Genomic DNA, 14,953 nt, shown 5'->3' with positions numbered 1-14,953 from the left:
TCAGAGCCAGCTCTCAGGGTGAACGGAACCTCTGTCACTCCTGCTTATATCTGTCAGCCAGGGCTCCCTGATCGGACCAGATTAACAGCCCCAATCAGGGAACTCATATTCTATGAGGTCCTCCTGGGTCTACCTCGTTACAATCACTACATCCCCCACCTCGCTGAATCTGAGGACACTGGCTGCTTCTTTTCTTTGTAGCTCCTCCTGGGGCACCTTAGCACCAGGTCAGGTTCCTCCAACTCTGTCTTGGATACGGGCGACGATAAACACACAGTAGCTCAACTCTTGTGCCTGGAACGACTCGGAAGAAATTTGTTCTCTTCTTCAGGTGGCAATGGGGTTGAGACGGTGACATCTGCTGTGTCCATCCCAGAATCTGAGGTGTCTTCACCACCTACCTGACAGGGAGAACCCACAAGTTCCGAAACAGTCGGAAAGGCAATCGAGGATCTGGGAACATTTTCCTACCGCAACGTTTGCGAATTTGCAGCTTTCATATGGTTCATGAACTTGTACCCAAACCTTTTACATCATTGAACCTGACTTTGTGTCAACCATGCCTCTTATCCTCTATTCCTGTGGTCTTTCTCCATTAGTGAAGTTGCGTGCCTGGCATTGGCGTTCCTGATGCCAATTCACCACCACCAACCCCTCCCCTCCAAGTTCTGGGAAGATCAGATTTAACCTGGTGCGGAGTCTTCTCCCTATTAGCAACTCTGCTGCAGCTATCCTTGTCGTTGCACGTGGGGTGGTCCGATAATCAAATAAGAACCGGGACAGCTTGGTATCGAGTGAAGCTGTAGGCTATTTCTTTAAGCCTGCCTTCAACTTTTGGACTGCTCTTTCTACCAGACCATTGGACGATGGATTGTTTAGAGCTGTCCTTTTATGACAAACACCATTCAACTTTAAGAAATCCTCAAATTCCCTGCTGGTAAATGATGGCCTGTTATCTGTGACCAACACTTCTGGGAGTCTGGTGTATTGCAAAACACGCACGCAGTTTTTGTACTGTTATTCCCGTTTGATGAATGAACTCTGTGCACATCCAGCCACTTAGATTAGGCGTTCACAATGACTAAGAAGGTTGAGCCCATGAAAGGGTCAGCATAGTCGATGTATAAACGAGTCCAGGGTTTATCCGTCCATTCCCATGAATGTGTGGGAGCTGCAGGTGGTAATTTTTGTTCTTGTTAACACTCTGAGCACTGTCCCACCAATACAGCTATGTCTGCATCCAATCCTGGCCACTAGACGTAGCTTCTCAACAATATCTTCATTTTGGAGATCCCTGGATGACCCTGGTGGAGTTCAGCCAGTATTTGGTGGCGACCCCTTTGCTCAGGACAATCACCCTGTTCCCCATAATAACATGCCGTCCTCTACTTGTGATCTGGTCTCTCTGGGTCCAAAAAGGTTTCAGTTCTGGTTGTGTCAGCCCTTTGGTTACCCCCCTCACCACCAGCTGTTTCAGGTTTTGCCAGGATCAGATCTTCCTGCATCCAAAGTCTGATACTGTCAGCTGTGACTGGAAGTGTATCCTGAAAATTTAAAACCATTACGGACTCTTCCAGTGGCGGTACTACTGGTGATGTATCTTCTTGTGGGAGGAGGCTCAATGCATCTGCATTTGCTACTTGGCCTCCTAGACAGTGTTCCAATTTGTATTCAGACGCACTTAGTATTAGAGCCCACCGCTGAATTCAGCCTGAAACTATGGGTGGCACTGCCTAGTCCTCTTTATTAGACCTAGCAGGGGTTTGTGTCCATTATTATTACAAATTTACGTCCGTAAAGTTGTTGGTGGTATGTACTGACTCCAAACACGACTGCCAAACCTTCCTTCTCTATCTGGCTAGGGGTATTTATCACTCCATCAGCCAAAGTCCTGGATGCACACACTATTAGGTGTTCCTCTCCATTGGATCACCTATGAGCTAATTCTACCCAGATGCCGCACAGGGAGGCACCATATGTCAATAGTAGATCGTGCTTGGGATCATAGTGTGTCCTTAGAGGACGATAGCTGTTTCTTCACTTCCCTGAAAACTGTGGTTTGGCTACGTGACCACCTACAAGGCTGACCCTTTCTTAAGAGTTGATGAAAATGTGCCAGGATGGTGGCCAGGTTATGTATGAATGTCCTGTAATAGTTCACCAGCCCGAGGAAAGACCTGGGCTTTGGTACAGACGTGGGAGCCGGGGCATGTTTGACTGCCCTCATTTTATCTTCCAACAGGTGTAACTTGGTCTTGTTGACTCTATAGCCCAAGTAGATCACTTGGGGTGCCTGGAACACACATTTTTCCCTTCTTAGGCATGGGAGTAATGTCTAAGGACTATGTCCAAGTTCTTTAAGTGCTCCTCATTGGTCTTTCCTGTTATTAGCCCATCATCCAGATAAATGGTCACCTTGGATAGACCTTGTGAAATGTATACCATTGTCTGCTGAAAAATGGCACAGGCCACGGTACCCCAAAAGACAATCTCATATATTAGTACAAAACCCTTATGGGTATTAATTGTAGCGTACATCTGGGAATCCTCACCTAACCACAATTGCAAGTATGTGTGGCTCACGTACAGCTTCGTGAATGACAGCTCCCATGCTAGCTTTGTGTGTAAATCCTCAATGTGAGGGATTGGGTATCTATCCAGCCGTGAAATGCGGTTTACTGTTTTTTTAAAAATCCCCACAAAGGTGAACCAACCCATTAGAATTCACAATAGGTACAGCTGGTGCTGCCTATTCCACAAACTGGACTGATTGATGATTCCTTCACTTTCCAGGCTCCTGGTTTCTGCCTCTGCTTTTGCCCGTAAGGCAAATGGCACTGGGCGGGCCTTGCAGTATCATGGAATTGATTCCTGGTCAACATGCAAGGTGGCCTTGGCTCCTTTGATAGTCCCTAGATCTTCCCGAAAAACTTCCAGGAATTTAATTAGGATTTCACTCAGGCAACCATTTTCTCATCAAAAAATGTTGAGCTAATCTAGGTGAATCTTTCTCAACCAATTTTGCCCCATCAAGCTTGGGTCCGAGGCATTTACTATAGCCAGTGGTAACTGAACCAGCTGCTTCTCATAAGAGACCAGAACCAATGTTGTATCTTAATCTGTAAAGGATCCCTGGTATAGGTTCTCTGTCTAGCCGAGATCTTACACAAACCTAAGGATTGGAGCCCAGAGCGAATTTCCTTAATGACTGGTTCTGTGATCATTGAAACTGCTGCATGGTGTTGACCTCCATTAGAACTGGGTGACCATTTAACCACATGTTTATTTTGATTGGTTCTGATTTGGATATTGCTAAGCAATTTAACTGTTCCAAGCCACAGGTAGGTGGACTTTCCAGGGTGTGGATTCTCCTGGACACCAGTCTATGAGTTCTCTTACTCAGTTTAGGTCTAGTACGCCTCCTTTGCTGTCTCAAATCTGCATACTGGCAGCAACTACAATGGCTTACCACCTCAGATCCTGCATAAAATGTTAACTGTTTGGCCGAGGCTTGGTTTTATTTTGGGGTTTAGCTGTGGGCTGACCTAGAGTCCTTCTGTTCAGGATATATGTTGATTGAGACTATGCAATTGCCTTACTTTAGTGGAGTTCCTCAAGCTCAGTTGGACTGGTAAGGATGTCCACCTCCATTGGAATACCCTATAAGTCACATGCTCTATTTGCTGTATTCTCTAACAACAAAGCCAATTGCAGTGCTGTTTGAAGTCCAGTTGGTCATCAGCTGGTAGGCACTTTTGCATGGTTAGATCATCAATCCCACACATCAAACCATCTCTCGGCATCTCATTAAGGATTAAACTAAAGTCACATGCCTCTGTCGATTGTGTAAATGTAATCAAAAATCCTTATGTGGATTCCCCTGGTTCTCGAATTGCTGAGTAAAACCGATAGAATCTCAAGAATTAGAGGAGACTTAGGGTCATAATATTCCTTAACTAAATCTGTCAACTCTTGAAAGGTTTTAGTATTTGGTGCCACAGGGAAAATTAGTCTCCTAATAACCGAAAAAGCTGCAATCCTCAAGCTGTCAGGAGAATTACTCAATGCTCTTCATCAGCCCCAATGTCATTTTCTTGGAAAAAGTAAAGCATTCTTTCCACACACACTGGGCCCAGTCTTCAACGGCAGGATTGAATGAGTCAAACTTCCGAAATAACAGTATGATGCCAGAAATGCTTACCCCAACTCAAAGATGGGTGTTGTGACTGAATTGCTTCAAGAGCGTGCTTTTTTCTCATTACCACTGAAATAACTCCCCAGAGTCTGACACTCCTGTTCTTATCTGTCAGCCAGGGCTTCCTGGTGGGACCAGATTAACAGCCCCAATCAGGGAACTCATATTCTATGAGGTCCACCTGGCTGACCTTGTTACAATGACTACAGAAATTCCTTATAATACAAGGTTACGTATCAAGAGCTGGAAAGTGCAATGAGTATGGACAGATAACTTTTATCCAGCAAGGACATCAAATGGCCAAAGGACATCCCTCTGAGCCATACATTTTTTTGATTCTGTAAAGTGGCAGTGAGATTCTAGCCACAGAAGCGAGAGGCAAAGATCCTTATATTCAATGGCTTTACACTTGCTGCATTCCCATGAACAGCATTCTGAGGATCACCACTGAGCAGAAACTTCATCAAATCAGCCACGTCAACACAGTGGCTACAAAATCACATCCGAAACTAGGTATTCTCCAACAGATAACTCAACTTCCTGACTCTTGTCCACCACTGACAATGCACATGTCAGGAATGTGATGGAATACTTGCTACTTGACTGTGTTGTTGCAGATAAGTCAACACTCAAGAACCTCAAAACTTTCCAAGGTGAAATAGCTCATTGATCAGCATCCCACTCACATCTTTTAAACTTCTCTGCTAGCAGTGTGTACCATCTACTTGTCACTGTGCTTTCCCGATCATTAGATCAAAATTCTGGAACTCCCTTCTTAACAGCTTTTATGTGCACCTACATAACATGGACCGCTGCAATTAAGAAGAAGGTTAGCAATCACTTTGCAAGGTTAATCAGGGATGGACAATCCTATGAATTAAAAAATAAACAGAAATTTTCGCAAATAGCGTATCAAGTAAGTGATGCTAGTCTGACAATGTTGTCGGTTAAAGGGAAATGTTAACAGGCTACTTAGTTAACTCTTAACACTATTGGAATAGATTCAATATCCAATTGAACAGAATTTAATCTCTTACCTAAAAATTTTCTCTCAATCTTTGCCCTGTTGTTTCACCTGACAACATATGTAGGAGATGTAGAGTGGGTTTTGAGCACAAAACTTTTCCTTTCAATGTTCAAAACCTGAATTCAGAAATGCTTAATGATTTAATGCCCTAAAAATCATAGTTAGCTTCATACAGTGCCTGGCATATAAAATGTCTTAAAGTACTTTTAGATTTGAACATTGCTAAAGAAAGAAACACTTTGTGAAGTTTTTGTTTTCTCAGGGCATGCCTTGACCAATCAGAGTCAACTTGTATTGTTTAAAATGTAAGCATAACTTGGCAGTTCACTGCTACTCATCATTAACCAGTGCATTCTTCAGCACTCCTTTCTCATAAAGTATAAATGTTATTATCCCTTTACTGTGGTATTCTTGTAAATTGTCATGACGGTTGCAAGATGAAAAGCTTCAACAAAAGTATTTTTCACCAATACTCCAATTCTGTACTATAAAGAACTTTGCATTTGTTCCTCATTTTATTTTGGTCAAGTTAACATGAGATTTTTTGACACAGCTTACTAATGAAATAAAACAAAATAAAGATGTTTTTGTTTACCTACATCTGTTTCCCAGTTTATCTTTCACTCTTTTTCTTACCTGTTTTTCTGAATGTTTTCTACTCTTTCTGTCATGGCCCATTTCTTCAATTGTATTTCTTAGCTGAGACTGAAGATGGACCAGAAGTTGGATACAGACAACTAATATTACACAATGCTACAGGAATGAGTGAATGCAACACTGAGCTTTGGGAAGCCCTGGGATTTTAGGGGAGAGCATCCCATGTTAGAAAAGGTGATTGAAGACATTAGAAGATAGGATGAGTAAGTTTATAGGTATGTATTGTGGTGTTCTTTATCAGAATTGCTGACTGTTTAAAGTGTAATTTTCATTTGGAAATTATATTCTTTGGAGTATACATTGGGGTAGGAATAGGAAACCATCCTGGACTGGAAAAGTTAACTCTGTTTGTCTTTCTACAGATGCTGCCAGACCTGTTGAGTTTCTTCAGCATTTTCTGTTAAGACTTCTTGAAGTTGTCACTGTTGTTCTGGAGGTACATTCAGGAACAAATCCGTTCACAGCAAAACCCCACAAACAATGAACACTATCACCTATTTTTAGTGACTTAGTTTGAGGAATAATTTTTGGCCAGAGAACTTCTCTGCTTTTCTTTCAAAAATGCTATGGCATCTTTTATGTCCACCTGAATGGATTTTAACTTCCCTTAGTCTTGTACAGTCATGTCAACTTGGTTCATAGCAGCCAAGCCATTTGCTTCTAAAGCAGATAAAATTAGGAAGAAGTCAACAGCAAGAACAACAACGTGTATTTATATGGTGCATTTGACTTTATAATATATCCCAAAGCAGGTCACAGGAGTTCTTTAAGACAAAACAGAAAATGAGATATTGTAACACACTCCTGGCTGATATCCTATGCTCTAAGCTCCACAAACTTGAGATCATTCCAAAACTCTGTTGCCTGAATCTAATGTTCATCAAATCCCTATTCACCTGGCATCCGGTGCTCTCTGATCTAGCTTCCAGTTCAACAACACTTTATTTTCAAATCCCCTTTTGTCCCTATAATCTCTTCCAGGTACCTTTTCAAATATCTGCCCTCCTTTAATTGTGACCTCTTAAGCCTCCCTGAGTTAAGTCACTGACTAAGGCACTAATTTGGGGTGGCATGGTGGCTCAGTGGTCAGCACTACTGCCTCATGGTGCCAGCAAACCCAGGTTCAATTTCAGCCTCAGGCAACTGTCTGTGTGGAGTTTGCACATTCTCCTTGTGTCTGTGTGGATTTCCTCTGGTTTTCTTGCACAGTCCAAAGATGTGCGGGGTAGGTGGACTGGCCATGCTAAATTGCCCATAGTGCCCAGGGATGTTTAGGTTAGGTGGGTTAGACATGGGGAAATGCAGGTATAGGGGAGTGGGTTTGGGTGGGATGCTCTTCAGAGGGTGGTGTGTACTTGTTGGGCCGAATGGCCTGTTTCCACACTGCAGGGATTCTATGATTCTCTGTGCAGGTTAAGTGGATTGGCTATGCTTAAATTGTCTGTAATGTACAGGTTAGGTGGGTTAGCCATGGGAAATGCATGGTTACAGGGATAGGGTAGGCGTGTGGGTCTGGGTGGGATTCTCTTTGGAGGGGTGGTGTGGATTTGATGGGCTGAATGGCCTGCTTCCACACTGTAGGGATTCTAAATGCTGGAATTCTCTCTCCACAAACACACCTGATTTAAAACTATCTTAAGATGTACCATGTGTTTGGAATGTCTGACCTTATCTTCCCCAGTGTCATATTCTGTGAGTTTGTTTTATTATGTTAAAGGGGCCATATGCTGTTGTTTAGAAGTACTTCATTTGATGGGTAGCGTTCTAGATGCACTGAGGTTGTAGGAGGTGTATGAATCTCTCTCTCTATTGATGGAATGAAAACTGCCTGTCACACTCTCTCATCAAGAGGTGAAAAGTTTCCTTTACAATAGCTTTCAAATCTAAAATGTTGATAAAGCAAAGTATGCAGACACTTTGTCATTGATATTCTCCAGGACAGCCGGCCTATAATTTGACAATAAAATCAAACAAATTATCTGGACTGAGAACGAGGAAAACTGGGCATTTTAGCAGCCCTGGATTCTTGGGGTTACAACTGCGGGGGAAGAGTTGGGGAAATAAAAACCGAAAGAACTGCCGATGCTGGAAGTCAGAAACAAAAACAGAAATTGCTGGGAAAGCTCAGCGGGTCTGGCAGCATCTGCAGAGAGAAATGGGAGTTAACGTTTCGGGTCGAGCGACCCTTCAGAACTCAATTAAAACATTCTGACCTGAGAGTGCACGCTTGCAACCTTGACAACTCCTGAATTGAAAAAAAAACTCGCTGTTTATTTTCGTTTGGATCTGAAATATAAACGGTAGGAATTAACTAGTGAAACGTTGATATATACAAATGAGTGTGTTTGATTTCCTTGAGTGGAATTTAATTCCAAGGGGTTAATGTTTGTCCAATTTCTGCCACAACTGAAATACTGAGCCTGCTTGCGAGGAAACGTCTGTTCTAATAGGTTTTACTGATTAAGTTGCAATGGGACTACTTTGGGTGCAATGGTGCGGATGGATTTTGCAGAGCAGGGTTTGGCTGTGCATGAGAAGTTGAGATGTGGAGTCCCAGCCCCAAGTCCAACCCCCCACTCAACCCCCTCCCTTTCCCAGCCAGAAGGGAAAGTGACTGTTGCTACTGGTGCCTCTCCTCTCTCGGAGCCATGGCCGCTCAGTGTGATTCCCTGGCCGGATACCTGCTGCAAGCTCAGCCGCTGCCAGAGCCCGGAGCCACCGACCCCGGCTCCAACAGCGAGAGAAGTACCGACTCCCCGCTAGCCGCCTCTGAGGACGATAGCCAGACCCTCCCGCACTCCACTGACCCGGACTGGCTAGAGGAGAGGTTCAGGGTGGACCGTAAGAAGCTGGAGGCGATGCTACAAGGTGAGGGCTTAACACACTCCCTCCTCCCCCCCCACCTTTCACTGTCGGCAGGAGTCATTAATGTTCACGCTGCCCCCTCCCAAAACAAAACAGCCTCCTGTCTGCACCAGGGGAGTTCCTAACGTTCAACCCCGTCTTCCCCTCGCTCTCTCTCTCTCTAACAGCTTTCCGGGGAATGAGGAGTAGGAGGAGCTGGGAGTAAATGCAGCAAATAACGTGGACAGAAAAAAAATCAGCAAAGTGATTATCTTTATTGGAAGCAAAATGAAACAAACACAGGGACAGTGTTAGCACTCAGCACTCAGGGATGTGCATTTGGACCATTGCTAAGATGTGACAATTGGGAGTAAGTGTGTAGAATCGATGCCCCCGCCCAGGAAAGCCGGTCGTGCTTTTTTTCCCCTCTCTCTCTCTGCAAGAGTCTCTGACAGCTCCAATACATTCACTGTCCGAACCTTTGTAGGGAAGCTGGTTCCGGCTGCTGTTTCAGTCTGGGAGTTACACTGCTCCTTCCCGTGTGACAGTCAGCCCAAATCCCACTGCTTAGCTGCCTGGGGAGGACCCCTGAGATGGTACACAAGTTGTGATGCATTGAGGAAGATGTTGCTGTGCAGGCCGCCCCTGGTTCCCCTCCAAACCGTAACCCCTTGCTGGTCGTTTCTAGCACTGGGAGGACAAACATGTTTTGTGTAGCTATGAGGAATCCAGTCACTCAGTTCACTGACGGGAACCTCTTCCTGGTGGCTGTCCCGTTTCTTTGCACTGAAACTCATGCAGTTTTCCCAAGAGCGTAGAAAGACGTGGCGCTTTATAATAAGTATTCAGTGAGGGAGTTGGGGGGAAAGGGAGGAAGATGTCCTCAAAACAGATGTGATCTGCAGTTGAGTCTGGGCTAAGTTTCATTGGACATTGTCATTCATTTTCTTGGCATTTTTCTCTTTGCCTGGTTAGTGGGTGTAATTTGATGAGCAGATTACTGTCAAATTAATGACCTCCACTACTTCTGAATCTGAAATAAAAACGAAAGAACTGTGGACGCTGTAAATCAGGAACAAAAACAAGTTGCTGGAAAAGCTCAGCAGGTCTGGTAGTTTTGAGGAAGCGTCACTGGACCTGAAACATTACACCTGGTTTTTCTTCACAGATGCTGCCAGACCTGCTGAACTTTTCCAGCAACTTCTGTTTTTGTTGTGACTTCTGAATCTTGTTTGCCTGCCTGTTGATTGGCCCTTCTGAAACTTCTTGATGTGACCAACAACCTTTTGTCATGGCTAAAGTGTTTGATTTTGAATAAAATAAATTGTCAGGAACAAAAGTCAGCAAACTTTCCAGAATAAATTTGGACTCCGGTTCAATCTTTATTTTTATCTTAAATACCTGTTGATCTGAACCAAGAGCAGAAGCTTCAAAAACTCTGGTACAAAGTTAAAACTGCACAGAATCTTGGAAAGATACAATTTGTTCCAAATTATCCGTGTTGGTGTTCATTTGTCACATGAGTTCTCTTCTTCACCCCCCCCCCCACCTGTTATTTCATTTCATCAAACCTGATCAATATTGTTTTGCTTTCTCCCTCATCTCTTCATCTAGCTTAAATGTACCCTCTGACATCTCTCTCAACTGTGGTAGCAAGTTCCCTGTTTTCATCTCTCTGAGTGAGGAAGTTTCTCTCAAATTGCATGTTGGATTTGTTACTGACTATGTTTGAATGTAGTGATAGCTGTGAACAATGTTATTGTCATGTACCAGACATGGGGAGAGAGTGAGAGAGAGAGCTGTAAGGTGACAGCCCTGGGAAACTGTTGAGCTGATGTTGCATGTGGTAGGGGCACTGCCAATGTGCCACAAGAGCCCTTGCGTTGAATGTCTGATTGAGGTAATTTATTTGGCAATACTATGGTGATCCTCTTTGTTCTGAGCTGTGGGACAGCTTTGAACTTTGGGGTATAATAAAACAAATTATCAAAATATTCCAGTGAATTGTGTCATCAACAAACAATCGCTTGATAGCGTGGGTACATAAGCAGGAAATAATCTTAGAATGGTGTGCAGCTGATGAATAATAAAGTCTACTCCTGAGTAGAAGCAACCCTTTTTTTGCTGAAAAAAAAAAGAATTAAATAGAGTAAGTCATGCACCAAAGTGGAATATAATCGGAAGAGTTTGTATTCTGCAGTATTTTGAATTAGAGTCATTGTCATACAGCGTGGAATCAGACCCTTCGGTTGGAATTAAGTGACTTTGAATTAAAAGGAGGAGCTGGAAATGTGCATTGCACTATTAAATATATCTTAACACTCAACTGGATGGAAGCCTAGAACAGTATCTGGAAGATGAAGCTGCTACAATTCCATGGGGTATATTTTAAAGGGAATGCAATACATTGCCCGTTTGACTCCATCAAATTGCATGTTTAGTAAGTTACAAGCAATGTGAAATCTGCCTAGTTTAAGATACACTCTGTTTTAGTTTGCCGCTGATGTCAGGCCAATAGTTGCATGTAAAGTTACGTTGATTGGTATGTGGTGCAAGCTCTGTCTCTCTCAGATTTGGCATTTCCCAAGATACTGAAACCATGAAAGTATTCATTAGTATACATTTGCTAAGTTATTTGGAAATAGTTATACTGATTGTTTAAAGAGAGGTTGTGTGGGGAAATTTAATATTCCTCTCGTCGTAATAAATGAGTGGCTTGTCTGTGTCATCCAAACAGCTGAGAAATCTTCCCCTGGTCAGCTGGTGTGTCAAAGCAATACCAGATCACTTAGTTCCCAGTTTTTTGGACATACCTTCAAAAACTCCCTAATCCTGCTTCTCTCATTCCTGAAGATTGAATTTAGGCTGATCTAATCATGTGCTCAGATGATTCCAACTGCAATATTTTGATCATAACCTGCAATAGATCATCAAGAGATTACTGCGGGCACTAAGTGCACTATCACTCCGGTGTTAATAAACAGCGGATCCTGCAATAATGCTCATTTTTTGTCTGTCAGGACCGTTTAAGAGAGTTGCTTGTTGCTGAGTTGCTTTGATGACAGTTGCGCCTGAAGGACGTGGAATACAGGAGCATATCACACGTTTACCTGCCAGTTGTTTGTGGCAGGGAGTAGGGGGAGTGGAGGGTGCATTGGGAGGTTAGTGAAGCCCCCAACAACAACCTTAGCCTGCCTGGAGAACCTGCCCATATGAGGGTTGGGTTGGAATTGATGGCAGAGCAGGGGAAGGCATGGGGCAGAGCAGGGGAAGGCATGGGGCAGAGCTGATGGAATTGGCTGATTGTGGCAAACTGTGGAGATAATTATCTGATGCAGTTTGCAATTTGACATCCGCTCCTTGTGCTAAAAAGAAAGATTCACAAGATTTGAACAAAGAGGTTTCAGGAGAGTTGTTGGCTGCTTTTGAAGAATGTCTTTCTTGGGCAGATCCTCGTGGTTGGGACACTGGAACGTGTTTGGAGGTGACTGAAGAGTACACTGCACGACTGATAGTCTCTGTCACGGGGAGGGCCAGACAGTGGTTGGGGGAATAAGGGTTAGGAATGGCTCAGGTTTGCCACATGCACCATTTTCTGTCGAGGGTTGACTTCAGCTTGCTTTCAGTGATGAGGCTCAAGGCATATACATTCTTCGCAGATGCATTCCCATCATTGGGGGCAGCCTAGGGCAGGTGTTAATAAGGATGCAGCATTTTATTGGGAGGCTTTGAGGGTGCCCTTAGGGCAATTTCCTTGCGCTCCTGGGGCTGGCTCACTGTATGAGTACTCGGAGTAGATCGCAGGAGCCTTGTCAGACATGTGGGCACCATGGACAATGTGACCCACCCATAGGAGCTGACCAAGCTCCAAAGCTGGGAATGTGTTTTGGGGGGAGGGGGGTTATAGTAGTGGCTTGGAGGGGGGTGCACATGTGGTATTGGGGGAGAGAGAGGGGACACAGTTTGACGGGATCACTGTGGGCATTTGTCTTGGAATGGAGAAAGGTCCTAGGGGCATTTATTGATTGTATGTGTGTGTGGTAGAATGCAGGGTCTGGGGAGGTGGTGCTAGTATGATGTTATTTGACAGATGCGAGGTACACTGTTCTTTTACAGAGATATGACATTAGGTGGCAGTCTGTGTGTGAATTCTTCCAATATGCTCCATATCTGGAGATAGAGAGACGCACAAACAGGTATATTGAGAGAAACCAAAGGGCAGAGGGTGAGCATTAAAGTAACTATTTGGGACTTGGTAATTGTAATGAGCCAAAGAGTGGGAAGGCTGAGATTAAGAATTTTGCTGAACTGAAGTGTGGTTGGAAGGGTTGGATGGAAGTAAGTTTGTCTCGTATTGTGATTCATTGGATATGATTGTCTGGAATTTGTTTCAAGTTGTTTTTCCCTGCTGGGGGTAGGTTAATGATTGATGGAGCGCACCACATATGTTAGAAAGCCTGACTACAAGCTGCAGCTAATTAATCATTTCAAATATTGATCTGGACTTTTCGACACTTTGAAGTTTAATACATGGAAATACTTTTGGTAATTGCAGCCTGAGGATTCCTCCCTGGATCATTGCAATGGACTAGTCTGTACTTTAACCATCCGCAGATGATAGACGACGTGTTTAAAATGGAAAGCCAGATGATTTTAACAATATTATAATGTTCCCCATACGTGAATTGGGTTCTAGAAAACATTTGCCCGTGAGATGGTAGGAATGAGCTCGGTCTTGGGAGAAATTGATTTGCCAGACAAATCTGTTTGGCAGACTCACTTTAAGGAGTGCGGTTTCTCAGCTGCCATCCACTCAGCAAGGATGTGGACTGTCACAGAGCCTGCCCAAACATCTCTGCTTTATAACAAAGACTTCCTGACTGGAACACTTAAACCACAAGAGATGATCATGTTAGCAGCACTGCATTCAGAAAAATCGCTAATTTCACCTGATCCTTTTTGGTATGTTAGTGTGGAATGTGGCTTTGTTATTATTTAAAAAAAAACTTTCAAAGAGCAAAAGGAAATTTTGAATTCTTTTGCAATGGTTGTGAAGACTGGAGATTGTTTCTACACGAAAACAGTGTCAAGTGTACATACCACCCATTGTGTCAAGCCCTCTACCAAATAAAATCTACATTTTGCCCTAAATGTAATTCTGATTGCTACTTAGGTTGAAAATGAATGTATTTGATCTTAAATGGAGCTTTTCTGCAATTTAAATTTTTTTTTATCCACAAATGAATACAGAAGTGAAAATCATGAAGTCTGATTTTATTAAAAAAAAACATATTGTTAATATGGCCCCTTCAAACTTGCTATCTTAAAATTTAGGGAGGAGAATATTCTTATTCTTATTTAAGAGCAGTTTATGCCCAGCCTTTTTGAAATTTGGTTTTCGGATGTAGAATTGCACCTCTGTCAGCAGTGAACAGAGAGCAGCCAGTTTCTTGGACAGTTCAGGGCTACCTCTAGCAAGTATCCTGATCCATAAACCAATATTCTGTGGCACAAAATGGCATTAACTGACCTGGCGAGTATCCCGTGAACATTTTGAAACATTAAAGAGGTGGTATAATCATGCCAGTGGTGGGGCAAACTATTGATGAGAGCAGTAATGCACTCAAGTGCCTGCTTCAGAAATTGCTGCTTACAGCTTTGGAGTGAAGAATATTTCATTTCTGGTAGTTACTGGAAGATTTTGGCTCGAGTCTCTTTGATCGGTTTAGTTTACCTGCTTGTGCCTATCTATTGATCCTGTATGTCTTTACTCCTATTTACCGTAATATTTTTATTCCCAGTTAGTTTTCTATCATGATCCATTTATATCCTTGTATCTCTCTGTCTGCTTTTTTGTCACTTGGCTAGTTTATCTCCGTTTATTGATCTCTTCCTCCCCCACCCCGTCTTCAGTATTACTGTCTTTCTCTATTCCTTCTGCCTGAACATCTCTCTTTATTTCCTTTTCTCTGCTAGTTATAATGCCATTAATCGATAATTCCTGGTAATAATGTGTGTAATCAGATTGCTTGTTAATAGTGAGCTAGAGATGAACAATCCTCTTTGTGAACAGCGATTCATCAAATTTGTAAAGTGGCATCTTTCTCACATGTCTACTGAGCAGTCGCTGCTTTCTCGAGGCCTGGTTTTTGCGATTGGGGAAGGGAAAGATGAGAAGGTTGGGGGTATTACCATACCTCATCTGTAGAGAGCACACTGACACCAGCCTG

The 14,953-nt window shown here is 43.2% G+C and overlaps 1 protein-coding gene across 3 annotated transcripts in view; it reads left to right on the top strand.

Moving 5' to 3' along the window:
* The first annotated feature begins 8,457 nt into the window (after positions 1-8,457).
* Positions 8,458-14,953, top strand: part of zgc:110716 (uncharacterized protein LOC550248 homolog) — a 192,569-nt gene continuing 186,073 nt past the window's right edge. For all 3 annotated transcript variants that reach the window (XM_048608729.1, XM_048608731.1, XM_048608730.1), the window contains exon 1: positions 8,458-8,747. In XM_048608729.1, the coding sequence (XP_048464686.1) occupies positions 8,528-8,747 (220 nt within the window). In that variant the 5' untranslated portion in view covers positions 8,458-8,527. The remainder of the gene's footprint in view (positions 8,748-14,953) is intronic.

The sequence above is a fragment of the Rhincodon typus genome, chromosome 20, assembly GCF_021869965.1.
Source record: "Rhincodon typus isolate 14 chromosome 20, sRhiTyp1.1, whole genome shotgun sequence".
In the NCBI taxonomy this organism is placed as follows: Eukaryota; Metazoa; Chordata; class Chondrichthyes; order Orectolobiformes; family Rhincodontidae; genus Rhincodon; species Rhincodon typus.
This window is presented reverse-complemented; position numbering and strand designations above follow the sequence as displayed.